General features: G+C 41.9%; 1 protein-coding gene across 1 annotated transcript in view; it reads left to right on the forward strand.

Moving 5' to 3' along the window:
• Positions 1-4,771: 4,771 nt before the first annotated feature.
• LOC140212300 (collagen alpha-6(VI) chain-like) overlaps positions 4,772-16,915 on the forward strand; it is a 122,090-nt gene continuing 109,946 nt past the window's right edge. Inside the window, exons 1-2 of the mRNA XM_072283004.1 lie at positions 4,772-4,832; positions 14,937-15,530. Of these exons, the coding sequence (XP_072139105.1) occupies positions 4,799-4,832; positions 14,937-15,530 (628 nt within the window). The 5' untranslated portion in view covers positions 4,772-4,798. The remainder of the gene's footprint in view (positions 4,833-14,936; positions 15,531-16,915) is intronic.

Consider the following 16,915-nt stretch of genomic DNA (forward strand, 5'->3'; position numbering starts at 1 on the left):
TTGGTCTAGCCTTGTTTTGTTCCATTTGCTTTCTTGCTGGGTTTAGTATTTATTTTTGTTTTTGTTTTTTTGGGGGGGGGGTTTCTTTGCATTATTTTTTTTCTTTTTATTTCTTTTTTCTCCATGATTAACTATATTAAGAGTTTGGAAATCTATTACACCTGTATTATTTGAAGTCTTTTTTGTACATGTTTATCAACAATAAGATTATTCCAATCTCTCTGTATCAATATTGTTATTCTTTCTGTTTATAATTTTGGAAAATTAATTAGAAGATTTAAAAAGAAGAGAAACTATGTACCAAGTGGCCTCTCTTCTGTATTGTAAATTTTCTCTGATCCAAAGGATCACCATCAGAGGAAACTCTTTATCTCCATTTACCTTTTCATATTGTTTGATTGTCTTTAAGATCTCTATTAATTCACTCAAAATGAGTAAGGTGATCAATATTGTGAGGTTTTACCTAGAGCACCTACTGGGCATTTGGACATGGGGGTGGATGAGCCATACAGCTTTGCAAATTGGTGTCTAATGGTCTCCTTACTCGAATTCCTCAGCAATGGGGAATTTTCTGGTTGTAATATTTATTATTACATTTGATCTCATTCCCAATTACCGGAAGAGTCTTCATTTAGTTCCTTGATTTCATATGAATGCTTGGATCATAGGAAAACTAATTTTACATTTCCTACTGTTCCTTTAGGTGTTGGTAATTAGTCATGAATTTTAGGAGTCACTGGTGGATCATGGTGCATATCAGTTACCACTTCAATGAATTTTAGTCAAATTCTAATGAATTGCAATTCTTGAGCAGACCTGATTTGCCGCCTTTCAGGTGAAAATTAAAACCAGAATCTATCCTCTCACGTGTAAATGAAAGGTTCTGTCTGTTCAAGTGAGATCCAAGAAGTTCTTCCTGTCATCTCGTGTGTAGTCAATTCTTTACTTTTAGACAAAAATATCTCTCAGACACATCGGGCAAGATTTCCTAAAATGCCTGTCACTGGATTTTCCAAGAATTCAGATGGCCTCAATTACCTCACCTCCAAAGCCCCTGCCAAGTTCCCAAAGGAGACCACTTGGATGCCGAAAATGTGGCTAAAATTTGTTCACCAGAGATTCCAATCTTGAAAGCCATTGACTGCAATAACATGGATTAGGAATGTTCTTATAATTGCAAGCTAGCAAAGATTTGAAAAACAAGATAACATTATCACGAACCATGTATGCAGTTACCGACGCAGACTGGGAGACCGTTTCGCTGAAACCTGGCACAGACTGGGAGACTGTTACGCTGAGCACCTACACTCTGTCCGCCAGAAAAAGCAGGATTTCCCAGTGGCCACACATTTTAATTCCACATCCCATTCCCATTCTAATGTGTCTATCCATGGCCTCCTCTACTGTCAAGATGAAGCCACACTCAGGTTGGAGGAACAACACCTTATATTCCGTCTGGGTAGCCTCCAACCTGATGGCATGAACATTGACTTCTTTAACTTCCGTTAATGGCACTCCTCTCCTTCTTACCCCATGCTTTATTTATCTATCTATCTATTTATTTTCCTTTTTTTCTCTCTCTCTTTCTTCTCTCTTTGTCCCTCTCACAATAACTCTTTGCCTGCTCTCTATCTTCCTCTGGTGCTCCCCTCCCCCTTCCTCTCTCCCTAGGCCTCCTATCCCATGATCCTCTCCCTTCTCCAGTCTCATATCCCTTTTGCCAATCAACTTTCCAGCTCTTGGCTCCATCCCTCCCCCTCCTGTCTTCTCCTATCATTTCTGATATCCCCTCCCCCTCCCACTTTCAAATCTCTTAATAGCTCTTCTTTCAGTTAGTCCTGATGAAGAGGCTCGGCCCGAAATGTCGACTGTACTTCTTCCTATAGATGCTACCTGGCCTGCTACGTTCCACCAGCATTTTGTGTGTATTGCTTGAATTTCCAGCATCTGCAGGTTTTCTCGTATTTGCAATTACCATGATTATTTTTTAGTAAGTGGGCCTCTGTCGGTCAGAGTTGACCATGGATATTGTGTCCTAGCTGTCTAGATATGCAACCCTGGGCAGTATGATATGGAGAGCAAGCTGTTACCAATGTAACAGGCTCCCCCTCACCACGCATTTAATAAACTCAAAGGAATGGCAGAGACTGATACGTTTTGGTACTAGCAGTGTGGCAGGCGTTGTCAGTCAGCATTGAACTTAATATAGCACTGCCTTAGAGATGCGAACTCCGGATTTTTCCTCTGGGTTTACTCTTGAAGCCTTCCCCATGAGTGGGTATAGCCGCAAGGCAGCGGAGGTTTGAGATCAGAATTTTCCTTTGAGCCCCATCTACCTGAAGTGTCTGGTTTTCAGGCACCAGTAACTCACCTTTGCCCCTTCTCCTGCCAGTAGAAATGGTTCCACTGGGCTTAGTAGCTGGACTTGGTTGTCAGAGGTTACTTGAGGCGCACGCCAGTGGGAACATTTAACAGGTAGAGGAAGCTTGTCCCTATTACCACCCCGGGCTTTAACAACCATAAGGAAGCTTTTAGTACACATTGTGGAAAATGCTGTTACGTTCTTTGTAAGCTCAGTTCTGAATTGATCTGGTAGTGACTTGGCAGGGTTTACAAATTGCCTCCATTCTACTGAACTAAGAAGACGATGACCTCTCCCCCAAAAGCTAACATTTGGTTTACGAACAGGGCAGCAGCTGCAGTAAAGGAGCAGTAAAACAACATTTGCTATATTAAAAGGACTGTGTTTAATCAGATATGAGTTCCTTTTGCCACGAATTGCTGCCAAATAGTGGCTGCAATAAAAAAATAACTACCGTCGAGCCACTGGAAAATACTTCCTGATGTTAGGTCAGTTATCTCATTGCTATTTTTAAAATTTTTGTTGAATTAATTGTCATTCTCCCTGCATTATAACAATGACTATATCTGAAAAGTAGCATATACTTATAATTTGTAAAATTAAGTGACAAAAAATGCATATAATTCTTCAAAGGCATTGGGTGTGATGTTAGGCAAGGATAACATTTTCTGCCTATCTCTAATCACAAACAAGAGACAATCTGCAGAAGCTGGAAATCCAAACAACACACACAAAATGCTGGAGGAACTCCAGATGTTGTCTGCCATGTGGAGATCCTCCAGAATTTAATGTTTGCTGCCCATCTCTAAGTGTCTTTAAGAAGATGTTAACGAGTTGTTTTTTGAACAGTAGTGCTGCTTTCGTGAAATACTCTTGCAATTCTTTTAAGTAAAAGATTTCTTCATCTTTAATCCAAAAGCAACAAATGAATAGCAAGATATTTTCAAGTGAGCTGGTGTGTTTAACTTTTGAGTGGCTCAGATGAACTTTTCCTACATGATAGCTTGCATCTTGATGTAGATAATAGAATGCTTCATGTCCAAGTGAGGTGGGGAACATTTTGTAGCAAATTAGTTAAGGCACAAGAATTTATTTTCCATTGAAAATCTGCATTTTATTTATTTATATCTGCATTTGCACAGTTTGTTCACAGTTAACAGTTCCTGATCTTTACAGTTTACAATTACTGTTCTATAGATTTGCTAAGTATGGTCCCAGAAAAAAAATCTCAAGGTTGTATGTGGTAACATATATGTACTCTAATAATAAATTTTACTTTGAACTTTGAAATTCCATCATTTAAATAAAGACATTACTAAGACATTATTTTGAAATACTGATAAGACCATAAGATATCGGAGCTGAAGTAGGCCATTTGGCCCATCGAGTCTGTTCCACCATTCAATCATGGGTTGACCCAATTCTTCCAGTCACCTCCAATCCCCTGCCTTCTCTCCATACTCTTTGATGCCCTGGCTAACCAAGAAACTATCTATCTCTGCCTCAAATGCACCCAATGACTTGGCCTCCACAGCAGCTCATGGCAACAAATTCCACAGATTTACCACCCTCTGACTAAAGTAATTTCTCCACATCTCAGTTCTAAAAGGACGTCCTTCAATCCTGAAATCGTGCCCTCTTGTCCTAGAACCCCCTACCATGAGAAATAACCTTGCCATATCTAATCTGTTCAGGCCTTTTAACATTCGGAATGTTTCTATGAGATCCCCCCTCATTCTCCTGAACACCAGGGAATACAGCCCAAGAGCTGCCAGACATTCCTTATACAGTAACCCTTTCATTCCTGGAATCATTGTCATGAATCTTCTCTGAACCCACTCCAATGTCAATGAAATTTGATGAAAGTAAATTGAGGATGCAAGCCCTAAAATGTTAATTATTTTTCAAGGCTTTCTTTGAATACAATATGAACATTAAAATAAGACATTCACTGATTCTGAGAGGACACCTGATGGAAAAATCCACTCAGAGTAACCAATATATAATGATGACAAGTGACCTTTTCTTGCAGCGTGCGTTTCTTATGTAGTTTGTGTGTTCTGAAGTTTATCTGCCATCTTTGCAGTATATAATAGAAATTAAGCTAATAATCTTAATAAATTTAAAGAAACATTTATAAGGTAAGATTCTATTTTAGGAATAGATGGGCAAAACTGTACTATGGAGATATTCACCATCTTCAGGTTGTGTGGAGTTGCCATTTACTTGATTCAAGTAGAGAGTGAACCAGTTTTGGTGGGTACACAGAACCTGGTGATCAATAGGTCAATTTACAATACAGAGAGCAGTATGTTGCAATGTGTTATCATTGAACAAAAGGCAGTAACTATGTTTTTCTTGTTCTCCAGGGAGATGAATAGAAGATCTATCAAAATGGTTCACTTCAGAGCTGTACTGATCAGTCTCCTCTTCGCAATGAGTTTACCATCTGCTAGTTCTCAACAGACTGGTACCTTGCTTTTATGTTATAATATTGAATCTATTTAGGATTCTAGCCAATCATTGGGTATAATTTCATTGCATGTTTTGCAGTATGTTCAAATATTTTGAATAATAAGGTCAAAAGCCAGGTTTTTGGGTAGCATTTTCAAGTTGTTCATGTTGCATTTTGTTTACAATTTATCAAGTACGGTTTTACAATTGTAAGAGTGTGTAGATTTTAGCTTTGAGAGCAAAAGGAATCAGTATATAGTAAGATAAATGACTGGCTCTGCTTCTAACCAGGGAACATAGAATAAAGCCCTTGTAGGGCAATGTAATGGATGACAGATGACATGCATTGTTCATAACAGAAACTGTTCACATAATTCACAGACAATGTCATCGGGTTGTGTTCACTTCAAGAGACGGCGTTAGACGTAGTGACGTCAGTGTAAGGCGACTTCTTTTGTTCATAATGGAAGTAAAGGGCTGCGGCTTTTGTTAAGCACATAAAACCACCTGCATACTTTATTCACAAGATCCGACATTAGTGACCGCGACGCTCTCAGACAATTCCAGTGTTACTCAGTGGCATGCTGACCATCACAGCTGTTTAAAGCTGCTGGGGGTTTGGGAGCAGCATGCTACCATGTGGTTTGGAGAAGCAGAAGTCCAGTTTGTGCTGTGAGAATTCACTGCAGATTATACAAGTTTTTACTACATTGCAGCATTGCTAAGTAGTTCTACAGCAGTCAGAGTGGTAAGTATACAAGAAAGTCCACCTGCACGTGAAAAATATGTCACGTTGAATACTCAACTAATACAGACTTTTGGACTGTTTGACTCTGATTGTGCCAAACAGTTGCTCTCCTTGCCTAGCCTGGGTGATGCTAGGCCTCCAGAGCTAATGGACCACGTGCTTTCTCTCCTGAGCAATCACCATCCTTGTTTTAGTTTTAAAGAACTCTTTATGCAACAAATGACTGATCAAGTTTGCACAACCCACACTATATACCCATGAAGGACTATAGAGAGCTTGCTAAAATAGTCGATAGTGTACGCTCAGCCAGGCAGAGGTGCATCATTCTTCCTTTTCCTGTCTTGATAAGCCCTGTCAACAGACTCACTTAGACTTAGTCAGGGTCTACCATCAGGTGCCTGTGTGCGCTGAGGACATTCCCAAAACTGCTGTTCTATCCTCGTTTGGCATATTTGAGTTTCTGCACATGCCGTTTTGGTTGAAAAATGCAGCACAGACTTTCCAGCAACTCTGTGCTAAAAGATTTTCCTTTTTTTCAAACTGACACCAGCACATCCAAATCTGAGCACTTATCACATCTCTGCACACTTTTCAAGCAGCTATGCCAACTTGGGCTGATTATTAACCCTGCTAAATGCCAGTTCGGGTTGTCTGCTTTTGACTTTCTCATCTACTGCATCTCCGCAGAAGACGCGGCACTCCTTCCATCAAAAGTTGCCATTATAATAGACTTTCAACTGCCCAGCACTAGCAAAGAACTGCAAGTGTTTTGTGGTATGGCGAATTTCTATTACTGTTTCATTCTGCAAACTGCTGAATTTATGCTCCCTTTGTATAGGGCCTGAAATGCATGCCCCTAATCCCATGCTCGAGTGGTCAACAGACATGACCAAAGCATTTGTTGACACCAAGTGAGCTCTTTCAAATGGAACCCTATTGGCACACCCACTCCGCAATGCACCTATAGCCATCAGTACTGTTGCCTCAGATTATGCTTTCGATTCTGTGTATGGACAGCCCGTTGGAGGTGTGTGGCAGTCACTGGCCTTTTTCAGCCAGCTGCTCCACCCCACCCGAGAGGAAATACAGCATGTTTGGCTGCGAGCTTCCCAGTCTCTATCTAGCCGTCTGCCATTTTTGTTTTTGACTGGAAGGTTGGCATTCGTTGACCACAAACCCCTCGTAAACACAATGGCCAAAGTGTCAGACCCTTGGTCTGCAATCACCTGGCTTACATTTCAGAATTCGCGTTGGACATACAGCACACTGAAGGGAAAATTGCCTCTTATGACCTGCCATTGATGCCACAGACATTGGGGTTGACTATGCTAGCAAGGCAGCTGACCAAGCCACTAATCTAAGGTCCAGGTTTACAGGGCAACAGTCACAGGCCCAAGGTTGGCAGATGCCAATTTTGGGGATGCATGAGTTTCTCTCCTGTGCGATATCCTGATCTGTTGCCCACACCCCATAGTGCCTGCAAATTGAGGGGACCTTTTTCTTAACTCCATTCATGGACTTCACTTCTGGGTAGGAAGGCTTTGCAGAAACTGGTTGCTTTAAAGTTTGTGTGATACGACTTTAGGAAAGATGCGCAAGACTGGAGGTCAGCCTGCATTTTGTGTCAGTGGGTGAAAATCAACTGTCATGTTTGGGCACCTTTCGAGGTCCCTGAGCGACAATTTGACCATGTCAGTGTGGACCTGGTTGGTCCGCTTCCCCTGTCCTGCGGTTTCACGCATCTTCTTACCCTGTTGGACCATACCACCAGGTGGCCAGAGGTTGTCATTCTAGCGTCAACAAGGGCTGCAGATGTGACTTGAGTGGTCATCAACATCTGGGTCAATCGGTTCAGCACCCCATCTGATATTTCTTCTGATCACGGTCCTCAATTCACGTCAGACCTCTGGGTCACACTGGCCCAGAACCTCTGTATTAAACTGCGTCACACCATTCAGCAGTCCAATGGCCTGTGTGAGTGGTTTCACCGTTTCTTAAAGGTTGTCCTAGGGGCCTCTCCGATGGACAAGTGTTGGCACAATCGTCTCCTGTGGATCCTGCTGCAGCTCAGAATGACTTGAAAAGACCTGCAGTCCTCCGCAGATGAGTTTGTGTATGGGTAGCCACTACAAGTTCTGGGTGATTTTATTCCTAATACTACAGCCACCTAGTGGTTGTCTTAGCAGCATTCTGCCCTCCTCAGTAAACTTAATTCTTTTAACCTTAATTTCTACCTCTTATCATGGCATATAGCACTCTTGGGTTCCAGTTAACCTATGTTCTACCTCATTTGTTTTTTATCTGCCATGATGCACATCGACTCCCCCTTCAACCAGCTTGAAAAAGTACTTCAATAATTATCACCAACATGTCACTTGTGGAACAAGAGGAGAAAACACACTGGAGCACTGTTATATTATGAACCAGAATACTTACCATGCCATCCCATGCTCACACTTAGGAAACTCTGGCTGTACTCCTCTCCCTGAGTTTAGGCAGAATCTGAAGACCTCAGCACCAGTAGTGAGGACCAAGAATGTATGGACAAGGGAGGCAGAGGAGCATTTACAGACTGAAAATTATTCATGAGTTCATCTTTGAGTCTGACTGAATATGCTATTGTTGTCATTGACTTCATTAAAAACCTGTGTGGATGAGTGTGTGCCTACAAGAACATACTGTACGTACACAAAGGAAAAGCCATGGATGAACCAGGTGGTTCATAGCCTGCTGAGGACTAGATCTCTGGCATTCAAGTCTGGTAATCCAGAACTATGCAAGAAGGCCAGGCATGACTTACAGAGGGCTATCTCAAGAGCAAAAGAACAATTCCATTTGAGGTTAGAGGAAAATCCGATGCATGTTAACTCTGGCAGGCCATTACTTCCTACAAAGCGAAACTTAACATCATGAATGGCAGCGATACCTCACTCCCAGATGAACTCAATGCCTTTTATGATCACTTTGAAAGAGAGAATGAAACTACAGCTATGAAGATTCAGCCAATCCAGTGATCCTGTGATCTCTGTCTCAGAGGCCGATGTCAGAATGGCCTTCAAGACAGTGAACCCTCACAAGGCAACTGGCCCCAGTGGTGTACTTGGTAGGGCTCTGAAAACCTGTGCCAACCAACTGGTTCAAAGACATTTTCAATCTCTCATTGCTGCGGTCAGATGTTCCCATCTGCTTCAGAAGGGCAACAATCTTATCAGTGCCCAAGAAGAACAAAGTGAGCTGCCTTAATGACTATTGTCCAGTAACACTGACACAAACAATGATGAAGTGCTTTAGGAGGTTAATTATGACTAGTATCAACTGCCTAAGCAAGGTCCTGACCCACTGCACTTTACCTGTCACCACACTAGGTCAGCAGTGGAGGCGGTTTCATCGGCACTTCATGCGGTCTTAGATCGCCTGGACAATATTAATACTTACATCCAGGATACCTTCAAAAGGCAATGCCTCAAAATGGCGACATCCATAATTAAGGACCTCTATCACCCAGGATAGGCCCTCTTCTCACTGCTACCATCAAGTAGGAGACACAGGAGCCTGAAGACATACTCAATGATTCAGGAACAGCTTCTTCTCCTCTGCCATTAGATTTCTGAATGGACATTCAACCCCTCAACACTACCTCACTACTTTGTCTCTTTTTGCACTATTTAGTTAATTTAACTTTTTAAATATATATATTTATGTATTACAATATACTGCTGCCACATAGTAACAAATTTCATGACATATGCCTGTGATATTAAACTTGATTCTGATTCTGAACCCCCTTACAATGCCCCGTTCCGCATTTTGGAAGAGCGCAAAAAGACTCTTCTTGTAGATAGGAAGAGTAAGCCTGAATCTACTGCATTTCTGTAGATCGTCCTGAACCAGCCTGCCGAGACCTAGGTGGTTCCACTACCATACCTCCTGCATCACGACATGTCAGCATACCCCTAGGTGAGCCAGAGGCACCTACTGTTACTCCAAACAAGTCACCCAGAACCCAAGTTGTGGGGCTCATATCAGCTCCAGACAGACTCACAGTGCCAGTTTTGGTGAAATCTGGAGGGGTACTGTGTAGTGTAATGTAATGGGTGACATTTGCCACATTTTTCATAATAGAAACTGTTCTACATAATTCACAAACATTGCCATTGAGTTGGTGTGTTCACTTTAAAAAACTGAGTCTGACGTAGTAATGTCAGTTAAGAGTTGTAGCTTTTGTTAAACACGTTAAATGACTCTGGCATGTTTTATTCACAAAATCTTACACCCTGCCCTCCCCACTCCTGAATGTTGTCTTGCCAGAAAGCTGAAGCCAGCCCTGCCTGTTGCTGCTTATCTCTGGGCAGATCTTGGAAGATCGGGCAAACTCAGCAATGAATTTACAGTTCGGTGTGGAAGGGCTGCCTGCGAGAGTTGGTGTGAGGCTGGCTGGAAAACGAAGTGGCTGCTCAGTGCTAAGATGTGGGGCTTGGGGGTCCTGACCATCACTCTGAATGCAGGCCATTGCTGAAGACTGATAACATCTGCTCCATGTGGATTGAACTCCACCTGGATTAAACTCCATCTGCCACTTTACTGCCCATATTTGTAACTGATCTATAACCTACGATATTTTTTGTTAGTCTTTTACACTGTCCACAACTCCACAATCTGCAAACTTGCCAATCCACCTGTCTAATTTTTCATTCCCCGTCACTGGCATATATCACATACAAAGGTCTCAGTATGGATCACTGTGGGATACCACTCGTCACAGACCTCCATTCAGATTAACATCCTTTCACCCCTAACCTCTCTCTTCTATAGATGCTGTAATCTCTCCCATCACCTCCTTTAGAATGTGATGGGAATTCCTGTTTCTTCCTCTTTTAATTATACTGCACTGCTTTCCCCAGCCCAGAAACATTTTGATCATAATTTGCTTATTGCAATAGAGCTACCTCCAGGCTGGGGAGAGTTGCAATCAACAAATGGGGGAGACAACGGACTCCATCGCATTCATCAGGAGGCGGTGAGCAAGATTGTAGGGTCCAGGTGGTCTGTCCATGAGGACACACACTCACTGCACTGGCCACGGTGCTACCTGAGCCCTGAATTTCAGCGAGAGCACCGTCCACCCTGAACCACGCAATAACAGCCCTTCAGGCAGCCTCTCTGCATTGTGCTGTGGGACGACTCTTCACTCATCTGTGGGGGGGATAAGTGGTTACATTAGTCAGGTTTCTGACACAGTAGAGTGCAGCTGCCAGCAGAATGGGTGCTCACATACGGCTCCCAGTATAGCTGTGCACACCCACAGTGAATGGAACAAGGGCATTAGTTAGAATGGACAAGAATTCTGCAATAAATCAGTACTCTTGCCAACATGAAACTGTTAGCAACAAAATGAGATGCTTAGCTTATCTAGAATTTGTTTGCTGGGGTATTGGGGGATAGTCTTTCTTTAAAATACAGTACTTAAACAACTAGAGCTCATTTTTTTACTTGGAATAACCTTGCATGTAGTACTGCCATAACTTAGTTGGGCTTTCCTTGTAACTCTGAAAAAGTTAAGATGTCAGAACAGGAGTATGAGCAGCAGAAAATACTCCAGATGTTCTGAAGAAAATGCAGGAACATAACCAGAATTTTTCATGCATTTTGTTACAGATATGGGTAGGTGCCAGAATCAGAGTCAGATTTATTGTCACTGACCTAAATTATGTGTAATTCATTACTTTGTGGTAGCAGTACAGTACAAAAACATAAAATTACTACAAATTGCAAACATTAATCATTCATTGTTCATATGTGCCAAGTCAGGTGACAGGCAATTGTGTTCTTTCTATGCACACACACACATAAAATGCTAGAGGAACTCAGCAGGCCAGGCTGCATTTATGGAAAAGAGTACAATTGATGTTTTGGGCCAAGACCCTTTGGCAGGACTGGAGAAAAAAGATGAGGAGTCTGAATAAGAAGTTGGAGGGAGGGGAAGGAGAAACACAAGGTGATGGTGAAACTGGTGGGAGGGAGGGGTGAAGTAAAGAGCTGGGAAGTTGATTGGTGAAAGAGATACAGGGCTGGAGAAGGGGCAGTCTGATAGGTGAGGACAGAATGCCATTGTAGAATGAAAAGGGGGGAAGAGCACCAGAGGGAGGTGATGGGCAGGCAAGGAGATAAGGCGAGAAAGGGAAAAGGGGCTGGGAATGATGAAGGAGGTGGGGAGGGGCCATTGCTGGATGTTCAAGAAATTGATGCTCATGCTGTCAGGTTGGAGGCTACCCAGACAGAATATAAGGTGCTGTTCCTCCAACTTGAGTGTGGCCTCATCACGACAATAGAAGCCATGGATAGACATATCGGAATGGGAGTGGGAAGTGGAATTAAAATTGATGGCCGCTGGGAGATCTCACATTTTTTGGCGGATGGAGCATAGGTGCTCAACGAGATGGATTCCCAATCTACAACGGATCTCACTGATATACAGGAGGTCACACCAGGAGCACTGCACACAGTATATGACCGCAACAGACTCACCCCGTGACGGGCTAAAGAACCAGTAGAAACGGAAAATACTTTGGAGTCCGGTATTTGCTATTAACGAATGGTATTTATTAGTAACTACACCATACAGTAATATAAATGCAGATATATCAGACAGGTTAGCAATGATTTTATATATATATAAGTGTGGAAATATATGAAAACCAAGCTTCTTCATGTGTATGGGTAAATAGGTAGTCTTACGATGATGAGTAAAGTTCAGTTCAGTTCGTGGTATTGAGTTGAGTAGTGATGAAGAGAGACAGGGAGAGATTTGAGTCTTCAGGTGAGCTGACGCCGTCGATCTTCCCGTTGTCCTCCAAAATCCTTTAGAAGTCACCGACTGTGACCACAACAAAGGGGACCGTTATTCTGTGGTGGAATTATCAACTCAGGTGAGGGTTGGACACAAATAATTCCCCACTGGTCGCTCCCTTTTCCACACTGCGAGAGCCACTGATCAATCCACCTGATCAATCCTCCAAAACCCACCTTTTTTGTGGGCACAACAAAGCTCATTCAGTGTGCAAAACCATGTGTCTGTGTGTCTATCATCTGACCTTCTATTTATCTCACCGTGCTGAATACCAGCTGTCCATCAAACAGCCCCTCCTTTCTCTCTCTGTAAGAACTGGGAAACTGCTAGTGTCCTTGCAAAAGTGTAAACATGCTGCCGGAAAACCATAACACCATCTTAAAGCAGTCTTTGCCCCTCTCTCTCTCTCTCTCTCTCTCTCTCTCTTTCTTTCTCTCTCTTTTTAACAAGGTGTCTGGTGTTGGTCACCTCTCTCTCTCTTTCCAAAAGCACAGTTCATAGGGGTAATTCAGGACCCCGTCACAAAGTGCATTCCATTGGTTCTGATGTTACAAGAATTCCAACTCAGCATGTGGGCCCTTTCTGTTTAATGGCTAACAGAGTCAAGGCAGAAACTGAAAATAAAGGATATCTATTGTGCTATTCTCTAATAACTTATTCTGGCATCAGCCCTATAATAATGCCTCTTGGAAGGTGCAGATCATCTCTGAGTGTTAGCCATCCTGCTTGCAAAAACATTGGCAAACATGGTTCCTGTGGCGGTATTTAAAGATTTGCTACAGGCCTGGACTCTACTCCAACAATCTCAGGAATATTGTTCAGAATGATCATTCCAAAGCAGGTGGACGGAATAGGTGAGTATTGTTCAGCAACGATCAGTGACTTATTAACATCTTGGCAAATCCACTCTCATGGGGATGGAACTGAACTCTCTCACGGTGGTGTCTGAAAAGAGGATGCTGTCTAAGTTGCATGCCATCTTGGTCAATGTCTCCCATCCACTACATAATGTACTAGGTGGGCACAGGAGTACATTCAGCCAGAGACTCACTCCACTGAGATGCAGCACTGAGCGTCATAGGAAGTCATTCCTGCCTGTGGCCATCAAACTTTACAACTCCTCCCTTGGAGGGTCAGACATCCTGAGCCAATAGGCTGGTCCTGGACTTATTTCATAATTTACTGGCATAATTTACATATTACTATTTAACTATTTATGGTTCTATTACTATTTAGTACTTATGGAGCAACTGTAACAAAAACTAATTTCCCCCGGGGATTAATAAAGTATGACTATGACTATGACTATGACTATAAGCATAGTGTAAGGCTCGACATGATGAGATCAGCGAGGTTATGAAAATTTTACCATCTGAGTAGATAACTTGGATGGGAATCTTGGTTAGGCACATGGGACAACTCAGCTGGGAATCTTGATCAGCATGAACCTGTTTCCCATCCAAATGTCTGACCACTCTATGTTCAAGCATTCGCACTCCAACTTCAATAACAGGACATGAAACCACAACAAGGATTCAACACCGAACACAAAAATTGGCTCTTAGTATGAATGTTAATAAAAATGGCTGCCGACAGCTTTTTCCTAGGTGGTCTAACCATTTGAAGAAATCTTGAGAATGAAGGTATGAGTAATTACCCTATGTATGATGGAGCAGCCTGTTCCAAAATAATTACTTTTAGTTCTTGAGTCAGGCAGGATAAGATGTTTTAATTTTGAAACAAGAAGAACTAAAAATTGGTATTGAGCTGCTTACTTACACAATACATTTGAGGCCTCAGTAATTTTTTATTCCAATGTTAGGTTTGATAATGTTTGATAATGTTTAGAGTATTTTGATTACGACACTACAAGTCACAGATTTAGATCTCATGATACCAATTTTATGCCCTTTATGTGAGAGTAACTAAATCCTATTTCCACCATAACACAATTACATCAAACTAGAGAACAGTTATGTACTTATGCCTTTTGATTTTTAAGCGACTGAAAGAGAGAGTGGAGTATGGGGGGTGGAGAGAGAGGGGAGCAGAGAGGGGGAGGGGAGCGAAGGAGAGAGAGAGAAGGAGAGAGAAAGAGCGAGAAAGAGGTGGGGAGAAGGAGAGAGGGAGGGGGAAAGGGAGAGAGAGAATCTTTGATGATCAAACAGGAAAAATGGCTGTCAGAAATTGCTGAATTCGGCATTGACACTCAAAACTTTTAATAATAAATGTGTCACTATGTTTAAAATGCTGTAAGGGCCAGCTTAGAAACTGATTATAGGAAATGAAGGCTGATTAATATGTGAGATTGGGCATAGTAAAAATGGATCACTTATGTGTTTTTTTAAAATACAAAGACCATGTCTTTTAATAGCTTAAATATTAACCATACAACACCTTATGACTCTAAGGCATTTAGAGTCATATAGGGGAGTGTGAGGCATTAAGGGACATTGGTAGTTATGTTGTCTACTTTCATTCTGCAAAAGCTGCTTTAACAAAGAGTATTATTTTCATGTGCTCAGCTTGCAGGGAGGCCACAGTTGCTGACATTGTCCTTGTGGCGGATGGTTCGACAAGCATAAGTGACCAGAGCTTTCAGAAAATGAAGATATTTCTGCGTAAATTTGTTCATGGACTGGATATTGCAAGCAACAAAGTCAGGATTGGGTTGGCTCAGTACAGCACAGATCCAAAGACTGAGTTTCTTCTCAATACATATTTGTCAAAAGTGGACGTATTGGACCATATACAAAATTTGCGACAAATGCGGGGTGGGACAAATATGACAAAAGTTCTGGAATTCCTGGACAGAGAACATTTTGTTATGTCAGCAGGGAGTAGACTCGAAGAAGGTGTGAAACAAATTGCCATTCTGATCACCGATGGAGGATCTATTACCAAGGCAGCCAAGGCAGCTGAGCAGCTAAGAAGTAGAAATGTCACAATTTTTGTCATTGGAGTTAATGTCCAATCAGAAAACGGACTTAGACTTGTATCCAGTAGACCATTTAATAAATATGCCTACAACATTGCAAGTTTTGACAAATTGTCCGCGTCAGAATTTTCAAACAGATTTTTGGAGTCGGTGTGCAGGGTAGTTGTAAACTATATCCAAGGTTGGTTCAATTAAAATATTGTCATGAAGTTATACAAAACAAAAAAAGTCATTTCCCCTTTGTCTGAGCACATCTGGGTCGGCTATTAAGGAACTATCTATATGATCCCATTTCCCAGCACCGATCAGTTAGGCTTTCCTTTCCTCTTCTTATCTTCTTATTGTGATGTTTTCTAAGCTGAGCACACTGAGTCCAGCTTCACCCACACTCATCATTGCCAGTGCATTTTATACTTTCATGTCTTTAGTTTTGATAGTTTGACCTATATCCTTTAGTACTTGTTTCCTTCTATATCCTCAAGGCTCATCTTCTTTATTAGACCAATCTATCCTACCCTTGGCTCCATCCCAATCTATTTTCTAGTGACGGAATTCTTTTTCGGTGGAGTGTTCACTGATGCTTTCCTCACAGTCCCATGGTCATCAAAGGTACTTTTTGTAATTGATGAGGCCCATCCTAAAGTCTTCAATTCTCTTTCATTCCAGCACCCTTTGCAATCCTTTTCTCTATCTCTAACATTGCTAAACATCTCAAAACACTGCTCATGAAATGCAACACTCCCCAAATGAACAGTTTCATGTTTATCCACATGGTTGAAATATTCAATTATATTCTTTGGGATTTTAGTATGCTGTCTTCCTCAGCTATTCACTTCTACCTTCCTATCATCTCCACAATTTTATTATCCAGTCTTCTTCAGCAGTCAACTACCCCCACTATTCAATTTATTCTCTTCTCCCTGCGTACCTTCACTTCCACTGGTTCAATCAGTTCCACTATTCTTCCGTTCGATCACATCCACCATCCCTCCTTTCAATCTCATTCACCATCCCACCTTTCAATCTCATCCACCATCCCACCTTTCGATCATATCACTATCCCTCTATTCAATCACATTCACTTTCCCTCCATTCAATCATATCACTATCCCTCCATTTGATCACATCCACTTTCCCTCCTTTCAATCGTATCACTATCCCTCCATTCGATCACATTCACTATCCCTCCATTCAAACATATCACTATCCCTCCTTTCAATCACATTCACTATCCCTCCATTCAATCATATCACTATCCCTCCATTCGATCACATCCACTTTCCCTCTTTTCAATCGTATCACTATCCCTCCATTCGATCACATTCACTATCCCTCCATTCAAACATATCACTATCCCTCCATTCAATCACATTCACTATCCCTCAATTGATCATATCACTATCCCTCCATTTGATCTCATCCACTATCCCTCCATTCCAACGCATCTACATTCACTCCATTGGATCGCATCCACTATCCTTCCTTTCAATCACATCCACTATCCCTCCATTTGATCACATTCTCTAACCCTCCATTTGATCACATCCACTATCCCTCCATTTGATC

This window comes from Mobula birostris, chromosome 19 (genome assembly GCF_030028105.1).
Source record: "Mobula birostris isolate sMobBir1 chromosome 19, sMobBir1.hap1, whole genome shotgun sequence".
In the NCBI taxonomy this organism is placed as follows: Eukaryota; Metazoa; Chordata; class Chondrichthyes; order Myliobatiformes; family Myliobatidae; genus Mobula; species Mobula birostris.